Source organism: Phyllostomus hastatus, unplaced genomic scaffold, assembly GCF_019186645.2.
Source record: "Phyllostomus hastatus isolate PE091 unplaced genomic scaffold, TTU_PhHast_1.1 phas_scaffold_129, whole genome shotgun sequence".
Taxonomy (NCBI): domain Eukaryota; kingdom Metazoa; phylum Chordata; class Mammalia; order Chiroptera; family Phyllostomidae; genus Phyllostomus; species Phyllostomus hastatus.
In genome coordinates this window covers 14,146,375-14,158,742 of record NW_025334009.1, presented here as the reverse complement: position 1 = coordinate 14,158,742, position 12,368 = coordinate 14,146,375, and the positions used below count along the sequence as shown (strand labels likewise).

General features: G+C 35.4%; 1 protein-coding gene across 44 annotated transcripts in view; it reads right to left on the bottom strand.

Annotated features, from left to right (window-relative positions):
* The window catches only part of CLASP2 (cytoplasmic linker associated protein 2), a 153,390-nt gene that overhangs the window by 79,326 nt on the left and 61,696 nt on the right, over positions 1-12,368 (bottom strand). For 24 of the 44 annotated variants that reach the window (XM_045857503.1, XM_045857501.1, XM_045857510.1 and 21 more), the window contains 5 exons: positions 10,568-10,650; positions 9,131-9,223; positions 7,723-7,868; positions 5,090-5,225; positions 37-107 (listed from right to left, as the gene is read on the bottom strand). In XM_045857503.1, the coding sequence (XP_045713459.1) occupies positions 37-107; positions 5,090-5,225; positions 7,723-7,868; positions 9,131-9,223; positions 10,568-10,650 (529 nt within the window). The remainder of the gene's footprint in view (positions 1-36; positions 108-5,089; positions 5,226-7,722; positions 7,869-9,130; positions 9,224-10,567; positions 10,651-12,368) is intronic. The other 20 variants (XM_045857502.1, XM_045857507.1, XM_045857518.1 and 17 more) reach the window with 1 other exon arrangement.

Below are 12,368 nucleotides of genomic sequence, written 5' to 3'. Positions count from 1 at the left end.
AAAGCCATACTAAAAAATTTTTTGTTCAAAACTTACCTTCTCACAGGGACTGATTTTGACGTGCAATTGCTTGTTATTAAAGGTATAAGTCTGGGTACATGAGTATGCTGAAAAAGATGGTTTAGATAAAGCTGAAAAATACACATCATCCCTTCTATCTTTTGTACATTTATGTATTTAGTTATATTAATACAGGACAAAAAGATCATAAAATCTGATTTTGAAAGAAACTAAGACCAGTCAAAAAGTTTTCCCAAAATAAAGTAATAGTGACGATGACAGTTTCAAAAGGAAATGTGTGGCCATAATATAAAACAAAGACAAGCTACTTGCAAAACTGCAGAGAACTGCTAGGAGGGTGTACTTGTGGAAGGAAGAAGCACTAAGAGAAACTAGGCATGTATGTGTCATGTTTTCTGAAGTACCATGGCTCCTGCTGGTAGAAGGTAGTAACTGCTATGTAATCATAGGCAATCAGTGTGAACTACATACATAACTATTGAGAATGCACTCTGAAATGGTAATTTAAGGGGGAAAGCAGTGGCGGGAAAATGGAGACAACTGTACTTGAACAACAACAACAACAACAACAAAACAAACAAAAAAGAAATGGTAACTTAATTGAACTTTCATTCTGGTTGAATCACAGCTCTCTAGAATTCAGGTAAAGTTCAATAGGTACAACCTTTTGACTTCTATTAGTAATTCTTATGCTCTTCTTTAGAGAAGTGAACACTAAAAAGGTCAACATAGATAATAAAATAGTAACCAAAGCATATATTTTTGATGCTTTCAATCTTTATTTTTCTTCTGAGCTAATGGTGTAGGTTGGGCTACCTATGAAGTGGACCCTGAGATGAAGTTAGTATGCAGGACATTAAGAAGTGCCCTTGGGATCAATACTCGTGGGAAGGTATGACAAGGAGGCACAAGTAGGGAGAGGAAGAAACTGATCTGTGACATGGTCCAAGGGCATCTTGCCCAAGGCCATTAGGGTGCCATGGAGTTAAAATGGCCCTTCGGAGTAGTCTTGAATTGGTCCAAGATGGCCTAACCTGTACAATTCCACATCAACCAGGTGTTGAATAAGGACCATACTGGGAAGGGGCAAGACCTTGGGAAAGGCGGCCCTCGACAGCTGAGGCAGTCCTTGGAGAGGCTGGCACGTGGAGGCTCTCTGCCAAAAGTGCCTCAGGTAAAAGTCATCACTGAAGGAGAATTTGTCTGGCACACCAGTGCCTGTCACAACTAACTCAACCAAAAGGAAAGAGAAAACTTTTTTCAGCTACTACAGAAAGAAACCACCCACAGACCTGAAGTATTCAAGAGAAAAATGCAAGAGAGTGCTGACTTGCATGTTATTCAATTGCCACATTCAGTACGGAAGGGCTCTGCGGACCTGCTCCCTAAGAACATCCAGAATGCATTCCCCAAACATTATTACTATGGCGTTAAAGCCCAAGGTGAGCCCCTAGCCACGACATACTACCATCTTCCTCCTCTCTCTCATAATCTCCCCAAGACCCTGCTGCTACTTAGCCCACATCCAACACAACGGCTGGAATGGGAGAGAGACCTAACTACTGCAATATCATATTCAGGGGCAGCTGCACCAAAGGAAAATGAAAAATAACCCTTACAATGACAGACAATGCATTCTACCAGATACTAAGAACAATTTAGAGCTTAATTTATTAATACAAGTTGACAATTTTAAAAAAAGATTCTCTAGAATTAAAAAGAGAATTAGGAATCAAATACAGCAATCTCAGGAAGTAGTCCCCTACAAAACAAGCAAAATATACAAACCAGTACATAACATAAACAAATAAAACCCCACCTGAATTGTACTTTCAGTGAGATGCTAGAACTGTGTATCAGGAACACGACAACCTTGTGAAAAATGAGTGATACAAAAACTGTAAAAAGTGCTAAGAATAGCAAAATGGGTACGGTCAAATGAGTAGAATTTAAAGAAATTTTTCCTAAAAACATATATCAGCTGCACTACAGACAAAAAATTATCAAAGAAATGATAAATGACCATGAGGATTCCAAACTCTCGAGTGATAAGAGTAATAAAGAAAAAAACTAGCAAAAAAACCCCAGAAGCAATAAACAATTCATGAAAATTAACATAAATTTAAGGAAAATTCATTTTCCTTATCCATTAGTCAGAAATCTTTATCCATTGCATAAGGATAGCACTAATGAAAGAGGATCTACTCCTGGACCTGCTATGAAGCTCCTAACACAAAGAGGCTATCTCATAAAACTTTCTAAAGTTTCCTGGGTTTTTTTCTATAAAAGAATCAAATGGTATCTCACTTCTTAGAGACAACAATAAAAACTTAGAAAGCAATTCTGAGAGAAAAAGAAACAATTCTAAAGGACAAGAAATGTAAACCTACCAAATCCTAGATGAAGACATACACTATGTCATCCATCAGATACACGGTTTTATTTACCTGAGATGTGGTGTATACTAAATTACAAACAGACAGCTTCTAGGCTGATTTCCGGCAATAGACATGTTTTTCTAGGCCTGCATAGTGCTGGGTGATAGTAGCTTATACATTTTGAATTATTTTTGAACATTGGAAAAATAGGATATTTTATATAAAATACAAATGCATGTATAAATGGTTTGTTTAAAAAATACAGATCAAGGACTAACACAAAAGAGCTATGGAAATGGAACAGTTCTTCACTTTGAATGTGGTGGTCACACAAGGGTACAGATAGGTTCAAATGAGTGCTTGTAAAACTGCTGAAATCTGAATACACTGTGTATTATTTAAAAAAAAAAAAGAAATGTAAACCTAAGTCCAATTTTTCAGTTACAGTGTAAGGGCAAAGACATTTCAAAATAGGCAAAGATAAATACACATGAAAAGTGAGATCATGCTAAAAACAAAAATTATTTAGAACCAACTTAAAAATAAGAATTTATTCACAAATTCTAGTGAGGAATAAAAGCAGTAAAAAAACTACAATTAATATCAACTGCTGAAAATGAAAATGTCTTTGTTCGATTGAACTTAACAGTTAAGGGGGAAAATGATATGAAAGAAATGAAAAGTATACTTTTTAAAAAGTGGAAGAAGTAAACAGGTTTTATTCTTGGCACTGACAAAAAAATAAGAAACTTCTCAGAAAATAAGAAACAGATCAGAAGAAAGCACAATAAACAGAAACAGAAAAGTTTTAAAAATCTATTTCAAGATAGTAATAGCCAAAAATTTTGACCATCCATAAAGTACAAAGCAACAATTGTTAGGAAAATAAGATTGACAAAACTAGAATCAGAAAAATCAAGTTAGATAGCTATATTTCACATAGAAATAAAATCCAGCTAGATCTACATGTAAGAAACAAAATTTACATGTTTTTAAAAATTGAGTATTTTATAATTGTGAAATGGAGAAGGTCATTTTAACTATAACAAAAACCACAAAAGGAGCACTATCTCAATGCATAAAAATAGAAAGTTCCATATGTAACAAACAACAGCTTAAACAATATTTAAAAAACTAACAGACTAGTAAGAAATATTTGCAATACATATAACACAGAATACTTATATGACAACACTTGGAAATTAGTGACAAAAAACTGTTCAATGTATCAGTAAAACAACAAACTCACAACTATCAACAACTGAAACTAAAAAACTCCACAAAAACAAAAACAAATTAAGCAAACAACTAGAATAGGAACAGAATCACAGAAATGGAGATGGCATGAAGGGTTATCAGCAGAGAGGGGGAGGAAGGAGAATGGGGGGAAAGGTACAGGGAATAAGAAGCATAATCGGTAGGTACAAAATAGACAGGGGGAGGTAAAGAATAGTATGGGAAATGGAGAAGCCAAAGATCTTATATGCATGACCCATGGACATGAACTAAGTGGGGGGAATGCTGGTGGGAGGGGTATGCAGGGCAGAGGGCAGAAAAGGAGAGAAAATAATAGGACAACTGTAACAGCATAATCAAAATATACTTTAAAAAATAAATAAAAATTAAATAATGTTCAATGTATAAACTGGTAATCCATAGAATTAAAAAGGAAAAAATACTTAACATCTCTAATAATCTAAAATGCAAAGTAGAATATGAAATAATGCATTTTTTAAAATTATAAGACCTTTAAGAGACTAATACACAATGTTGGCAACGGATGGAGAAAAAGGACTCCATGAATTTCAGAGAGAATGGTGAGGAAATTTAATGTTATGTCCTTTTTGTTTTTTAATCCTCACCTGAGGATATGTTTATTGACTTTAGAGAGAGAGGAAAGGGCAGAGAGAGAAACATCGATGTGAGAGAGAATTTTCAACCAGCTGCCTCCTGTACAAGCTCTGACCAGGGATTGAACCCACAACCTAGGTTTGTGTCCTGAACAGGAATTGACCTCCAACCTTTTGATGTATGAGCTGATGCTTCACCCTTTACTGGAGAACTGCTTTAGACATTAAAAGAATTATATATAGTATGTATAAACAAGAGAAGAGCCCAAGTATGTGAAATTTAAAAAACAAATTAAAAACCTGTTATTTATATAGATGTAAAATATAAATACTATGTTTACACTTTGTAGTACATCTGGTTTGTGTAGGGTCAGGAGTTTCCAAAAGTATATACTAAATGGCTAGAGTGATTATTTACAGAAAAGCAGAATTCAGGAGGAGGGGAGATTTATCTTTTTAACTCTGTTTTTCTGGGTATCTTCAAGATATGAGAAATAGTAGGAAATTCCCTGTCATCTTTTACCGCTGCTTAGAACATTTTTACTGTTTTTACACGGGCAGCTGATATGACCTGTAACATGAGTACATGTGCACACACACATGAATGTACACACATATGTATATATCGTATTCGTGAAAGCATGTTTACTTTCTAGTCCTCAGCACTATTTAAATGTGCTAAATTATCTATAATTATCAAACACTGCTTTTATTATCAGAAAAATTCAAAAGTAATTTCCCCTTGGAGTTAAAAAAAACGACTTAAGTAAATTGGAAAAAAAAAGTGTGGGGGGAGGGAGGGAAGAAGACAGAAGAGCAGAACAAAAGAAAAGAACTTACCCGAATGATGAATCTGATCGCTGCACATCCAGAAGTTGCCATGACTTTTGCACTATTGGGGACGAGGTTGAACAGCGTAGGTACAATGGCTTCAGCGCCATGATCAAACTTGTTTCCCAAAACTGTTGAAAGATGGCTACAAAGGAAGGCAAAATAGTTTTAAAAAATAGTTTAATGTTAAATATAGGTAGGATCATATATCTTTAAAGTATTCGTTTACTCAACTTAAAATTTTTATTGTATTGTTTTTTAATCCTCATCTGAGGATATATTTTTATTGATTTTTAGAGAAAGGAAGGAATGGGGAGACACAGAAACACTGATGGGTTGCCTCCAGTATGTGCCCCGACTGGGGACTGAACTGGCGATCTAGGTATGTGTCCCGACCAGGGATAGAATCTGCACCCTTTTGGAATATGGAATGACACTGCTACTGGCTGGGACTATTGTAAGCAATTTTTTAGAGCGAAGTAAAAGAGACATAGGAAAGTGCAAACGTTACATATTTCCTTTCTTTTCCCATCTTTTAACCACAAGACCAAAAAAAAAAAAAAAGTTGGAATTTTCCACTTAGCATCTACTATTTGCAATGGCACTTGAAGAAGCTATCTGGTGTCAAAATTTAACCATTAAAGGCACAGGTAAAAAATTCACCTGTTTACTCTGACCTTTAGCCATCTTTATCCATCAGATATTTCCACTGTAATGTCCCAATATGATTCTTAAATTCAACATATTTCATAAACTAGTTCAAAGGCTTACCCAAATCAATACTCTCCAAGACATTCTCTATTCCTATTAATGATGCCCCCACTGTATTAGTCACAAATACTCCCTGACATTTTTGGAGGAGGGTTTCAGAATTCTTCATTGAAAATACAATTCTATCATATACTAGTTAGTTGCGTGATCCTAGGGACATCTGTCTGTTCTTTCCAAATTTGTACAATAGTTAAACAAATTCGATTTTTAATTATATGAGTTCAGTTAAAGCACTCAGGAAGAATGCTACAATCACTCACAGTGCTGACATTGCTTGCAGTATTGGTTAATTTCTATATATCATTATTTTACTCAAAACACATGGTTGGGACACAGCTCCAAAATTTCAGGTTGTTGATTCAAAGAGCAATGGGAATTGTTACTTACGTTATAGCTTCCAGCAGTTCTTATTGCTATTCAGGGCATTGCACCTCTTACATGCACAGACCAGTATTCAGCTAAGACTCATGGGATCCCCTATACAGATTTCTACTGCTCCTTTTCTTTGTATCTCTCTTCTCTTCAGTATTCTGCACTGCAAATTTTAGCTACTTCACCCTTCAGAAACTCCAATCTCTGTTTCTTCTCAACGCAGTGAGCCTGCCTTGCTCTGTTTGAAACTGCCTTGCTCTGCCTTGTTCTCCCTCCCTTCCCCATGGTTCAGTGCCTCAAGGTCAAAACTGATCATATTGTTGGAATGATCTGACTGTTTCAAAAATCACAGTCCTGCTCTGACCACTGTCCATTATCTGTAAAAAGGTGTTTTACGTATCCTCTCACTTGCTGCAAGAGAGGTAGTCCTGCAGTACTAACCAGTACGACCAGTACTGCATCACAGCCAGCAGCAGAATTCTCATCATGGAATATTTTTCAAGGTTATGTTTTGTGGATTTTTGTTTTGTTTTGTTTTGCAACCGAGAGATATTCAATTATTTTGGTGCACGGTACACTGACTTGTATCTAGCAATCTTGGTAAAGTTCCTTAATCATAATAATTATAGACTCTTGTGGTTTTCTGCAGACAATAATATCATCCAATAAAAATAGGAGTTTTGGTCCTTCCATCTTCATAGTTTTTATTTCATGAGGTTGTTTTTTTTCTATTTTCTGTTCTGACTGGGACACTAATTCAACCTTGCTTAGAAATACTAAGAGTAGGCATCTTCGTGTTGCCTATCTTCAAAAGAATGCTTATTCAACAACACATACAACAAAAGGATTCAGGTGGGGAGCAGTAACAAATGAAATTTTAGAATTCTACCATCCTTGAATTTTGGAAGAATATAAACATAGAATAAGTTTATATTTTGGTAAGTTAATGATGCATGTTATGATTCCAGAATAATTGGTAAAATATCAGGAAGAGAGAGCTTAATATCCACATTAGTAAAGAGAAAAAATGAATGCAGCCAGTCCTCAGACCCATTCACTTTGTTCTTTTTTTTTCAGAGTGTTTTTGTTTTGTTTTGATTTATTTTTTAAAGAGAGTGGAAGGGAAGGAGAAAGAGAGGCCTGCAACCCAGGCATGTGCCCTGACTGGGAATAAGGCCAGCGACTTTCTGGCCTGCAGGCTGGCACCCTGTCCACGGAGCCACACCAGCCAGTGCCATTCCCTTTCTTCTTCCACTCAGAATTAGTGACCAAAACGCCACCAGTAGGCTTCAGAAATATAAACACATTTTAAGATTGGTATCAAGTGCCATTAAGAAAAAAATGTTTAAAATCACACAAACTGGATCCTTGTAATCTGATTTTTTAATCACATACAAGCTTTCTGACAGTTACCTTGCTGTTTTATTTAATGAACCCTGAATCAATGAGCACTAAATTCATTCATTAAAAAATGCTTATCACACAAAGAATATACTCACGCCACAGTAATGCAAGCTTCTCTAACCACCTGGGATCTAAGATCCTTAGCTGAAAGTTTAAGTGCTCCATCCAACAAGCGTAAATGTTGGAAAAAGCAATCATATTGTGCAGCTCCAGCAACAAGCAATGATCGAATTTTCTTAAGCTGAAATAAAAGACAATTTCCATTATTGACAAAAAAGTGGCAATGCAAATACCAAAATTCTTAGAGCTACCTAACCCTCATTATTTGAGCAAAATTTTAAGAATAGCATTTCAGTGTATTTACGTAACAATATTTAGACATTTTAACTGTATTAAGTGTCTCTTAAAATAAATATGAAACTCCCCCAAAAAACCTATCAAAGAACGTTATAAAGTTGGTTATATGTATAAGTGACATACGTAATGTACGAACAATAAGTAAATTTTAAAGTTACAAACAGGTAAGTAAATTTTAAAGTTTTAAGGAAGTCCCTCTTTTATAAATTGTGGTAAAATACACATTTATATAAAATTTACCATTTTAACCATTTTAAAGTATACAATTCAGTGGCGTTGAGTCCAATCAAAATATTGTGCAACCATTACCACTATGTACTGAGGAGACTATTTTTTAAAGGGTCGAATTTTGGAAACCAAGTTCATCAATAAGCAAAAAGTTCAGAAGCAGAAGGGCCAACGACTGAGCCATCCAAATGGAGACTGGAGCTCCCAGCGCAGAAGAGTGGCTTCAAGTGGAACCCCTCCCCTGGCTTCCTGAGGGCTCCGCGGCACTCATTGGCTGCCTCAGATGTACATTCAACAAATTCACAAGCTTTGAAATACAGCCCTTTATCGTGGCAAATACTATTTTTAAATTTATCAACTAGTTTCTCAAGGAATTTAAGCTAAATAAGATATTCTTAACTCAAAAATACCAGACCGTTTAAAAAAATGAGTGAAAATATTTATCACATTCAGAGACAAATATGTGAAAAAGGAAAGAAAATGCCAGACAAATGGACATTCTATTGTAAATCTCTGTCAACACTATGAAAATATTGAGCATGCAGGCAAAGTGAACTGTTTTTTTGGTCAGCCTTTTAGGAGTCAAGGACAGTGCTGGTGAACAACTACGGAGAGCCACAGAGAGGCCAGGCCCTGGGGCATCAGTGAAACTCACACTTTCCTGGTCAGTCAACAAGTAGCACATGTAGAGAGACTAACAAATGGTGAGACAGGTTCCACCTGATCAGCAAAAACAAAAATTGACCCTAAATCAGAAATGCTGACTATCTCAATATATTTTCTGGAAAGAGATGTTACCTATCAGACACTCAATTTCATAAATATCTGAAATACAAAATAGGACAACTACTAACTATATTATTTAAAAAGACGTTAAAAAAAAGAGTAGGAAAAGAAAATAAAAAATAAAAATCTTACCGCATTGGCACGCTGATCCCAATCGTGTTTGTCATCTGACAAAATTTCCCTGATTTTATTTAACGTTTCTTCAAGTTCTCGACTAGAATAGATCTTAAAAATGCAAAAGTGTAACATTAATATTTCTTACCATGAGCATCATCAAACTTATGTCCTGATGGTTAAAATAATCTTTCAAGTACTAAGTTTATTTCCCATTCTAGCATCATTTTTTAAATGGAGAATGGAAATATATTATGAACAATAATAAAGTGCTTTAATTTGTCTTCCTTACCTGTTACCCTTATGCTATTTCTCCCCTCATGAGTAACTTCAAATACACATTCAAAATACATTGTCATTTAAAAACATGATGCAAATATTCTAATTAATATAAATAGGCCTAAGTTCTCAAAATGACTTCAGGTATATAACATATGTAGGCATTCATACACTTATGATACAATATTGCAAAGGGACACAGTTTAAGTTGGTTCTCCACTGCCTCCATGCCAGACTATAACCAGGATAGCTACATGCGCTGTGTCCTCTGGAGCCAACCACTGTCCAACACCATCACCCTTTCATTCACTCAGCACATATTCATACAACAGAAATGCACTATGTTAGGCACTGAGGATACTATGGTGAGCAAAAATAGGCATGTTCTTTGCCTTATGCAGCTTATAACCTAGTCAAGGAGAAAAACATTAATCAAATGATCTAAAATTGCAAACAGAAAGTACCACCGAGGAGAATTATCCAGTGCTGTGAAATTCTATATACAATAGGGGGTTTGAACTAATGTTAGGAAAGTCAAGCTTGAAATGAGAACTAAAGGATGAATCAAACATCATTAGGCAAAATGGAGAGAGATTAGCCTTCCCTGTAGTAAACAGCATGAGCAAAAGCTCTGTGACCGAAAGAAAATGAAAGAAGGCCAGAATATAGGAGAAATGAGTACAAAGGGACCCAGGAAAAGAGTCAGTGACTCTGGCCTAAGTCAATCAGAACACAGTACTTCTCTACATCGCAATCAGAAGTGGGCGCTAAATCAGTTCAATCAGAGTGAATCTCACAAAGTTTACTAGATCAATGAGTAATAGTTTGGTAATAATAAATATTTTATTTTTACATAGTCATTTAAGGAAAAAATTTTTAAAGATTTTATTTACTTATTTATTTTTTTAGAGAGAAGGGAAGGGAGGGAGAAAGAGAGAGAAATATCAATGTGTAGTTGTCTCTTAAGTGGCCCCCAATGGCCACCTGACCCGCTACCTAGGCATGTGCCCTGACTGGGAATTGAACTGGTGACCCTTTGGTCCATAGCCTGCGCTCAATCCACTGAGCCACACCAGCCAGGGTGGAAAAATATTTTTTAGAGGACAAAAATAATTATTATATGAACAAGCACACAAGCAACAGTCATGGGAAGTGCCCATATATCATTATCTTTACCTGAATAGAAGGGACATCTGTAAAAGCTTTTATAAAATCATCTTCGTCAACTGCTCCTGCACCTCCTTCCTTAGAAGCACCTGCTAAGTAAAACATCAAAACAAAAAAACTTACTTAAAGTTTATTTTTAAGCATTTTAGTTAGCATCAAGAACATGAAATATATAATTCTTTTGAGCATAACTTTAAGAGACATTCCATTTCATTAAAAAAGCACTGAAAAAGTCTCCAACTTTCAGAGAAGTCAAGGTACTTAGTAGTGGGTTGGAAGTAAAATTCAAACTATGTAAGAACAGAGCCCTCACATCCCTTATCCAATACAGTAGCAAGGACACAAGAAATACAGGTGAACGGATAATGTTTAAAGCTGAACAAAAATTTTAAATGATACAAAATGTCAGTAAGTGATGGCAAATGTGATGCACGAGATCCATATGTGCTGCAGTGGTCAGAAGAGCAAATGTGAGAACAAATGAGAGTCCTGAAATTAAATTTAAGTATGCAAACAAACCTTCCATTGTCGCAGACAATCAAAAAGTAATTTAAGAGGTAGTTGTTGTTTAAGAGTCAGTAATTTTTTTTAAAAGAGCCAGTAATTAAGCTATTATCTTTCAGCTTCAAAGTCACTCTGTCATATTCTGTGGTCCTGGGCCTAGGATTAAGCAAACCATTTTTTTCCTGCTGAATCTAGTGCTTTCCAGTTAAAACTCGGTCAACAGTGGGTGCTGGAAGGGACTGGAAGCTGAAGGAAGAGACCTACTTGCTCCTTTCTGACTGCTCCCTGTTCTTGTCGGCAAAACCCTAGAAACTCTGGGAGGACCTTTGTTTCTAGTAGCACCTGGTTTCACCTTGCACTTTTTCTAACACTTACTAAACCAGTTAACTTCACCCATTAGAGACACCAGTCAGCTATACATTGTGGTCAGAAGTATAAGTCAAGGCTCTGCAGGGCCCCTCCTCTAAAAGCCTCTAAGTTTTAATAATTTTAACTTCCTCATTTTGTTCCTCCAGCTCTAGGAATAGGGGCTGTGTACTATAACTGCTACCTCCATGACACTTTCGTGTTCTATTTTGCATTCTTAATCCATCAATACCCATTTTACAATTCTTTATGTTAAATTATCTCTGTAGAAACATCTGTTGTGGTTTCTGTCTTCTGACTGCACCCTGGCTGACAAAGGTGGTACTTAGTTGCTAACTCTATAAATGCATTCGTTCATGGTAAGAATTCAACACATGGAACGAATTTCAACTACACAAGATGTACGCCCAAGTGACAGTTAACTAAAAAAAAAAAAAAATCTCTACAATTAAAAAATTAAATTAAAAATATCTCCCCAATTAAGTTTATCATCTATCAAAGGAAATATTAATACTTCAAAAACTGTATTTAAAAAGTTAATATCATCTTAATAAAAAAACACTCAGGATTTCCCACAGTATGTAAGCAGCTCATCTTAAAAAAAAAAAACTACCAAAAACCTTTGAAGATCTTTGTATGTAAATTGACCACAGAACAGGGTAACAAAGTTGTAAGGCAATAAACACTGCAAATTAAAAACAATGACAATGTAATAAATGAAAAGAGAAATGAATGTGTGGTTGCTATAGGAAATTCAATTATAAGAGTAAATAAATTAGCTATTCCCTAGATATTGAAAAAAAGTCCAATGAAACAATAAAACTCAGTCCCATCCCTATGATCATTTGAAGTAAATGACTGACTAAAAATAATTAAAGAAAAAAAATAAGATACCTATCACTATTAACATAAAATATTACATTCATTTACAGACCTCTTC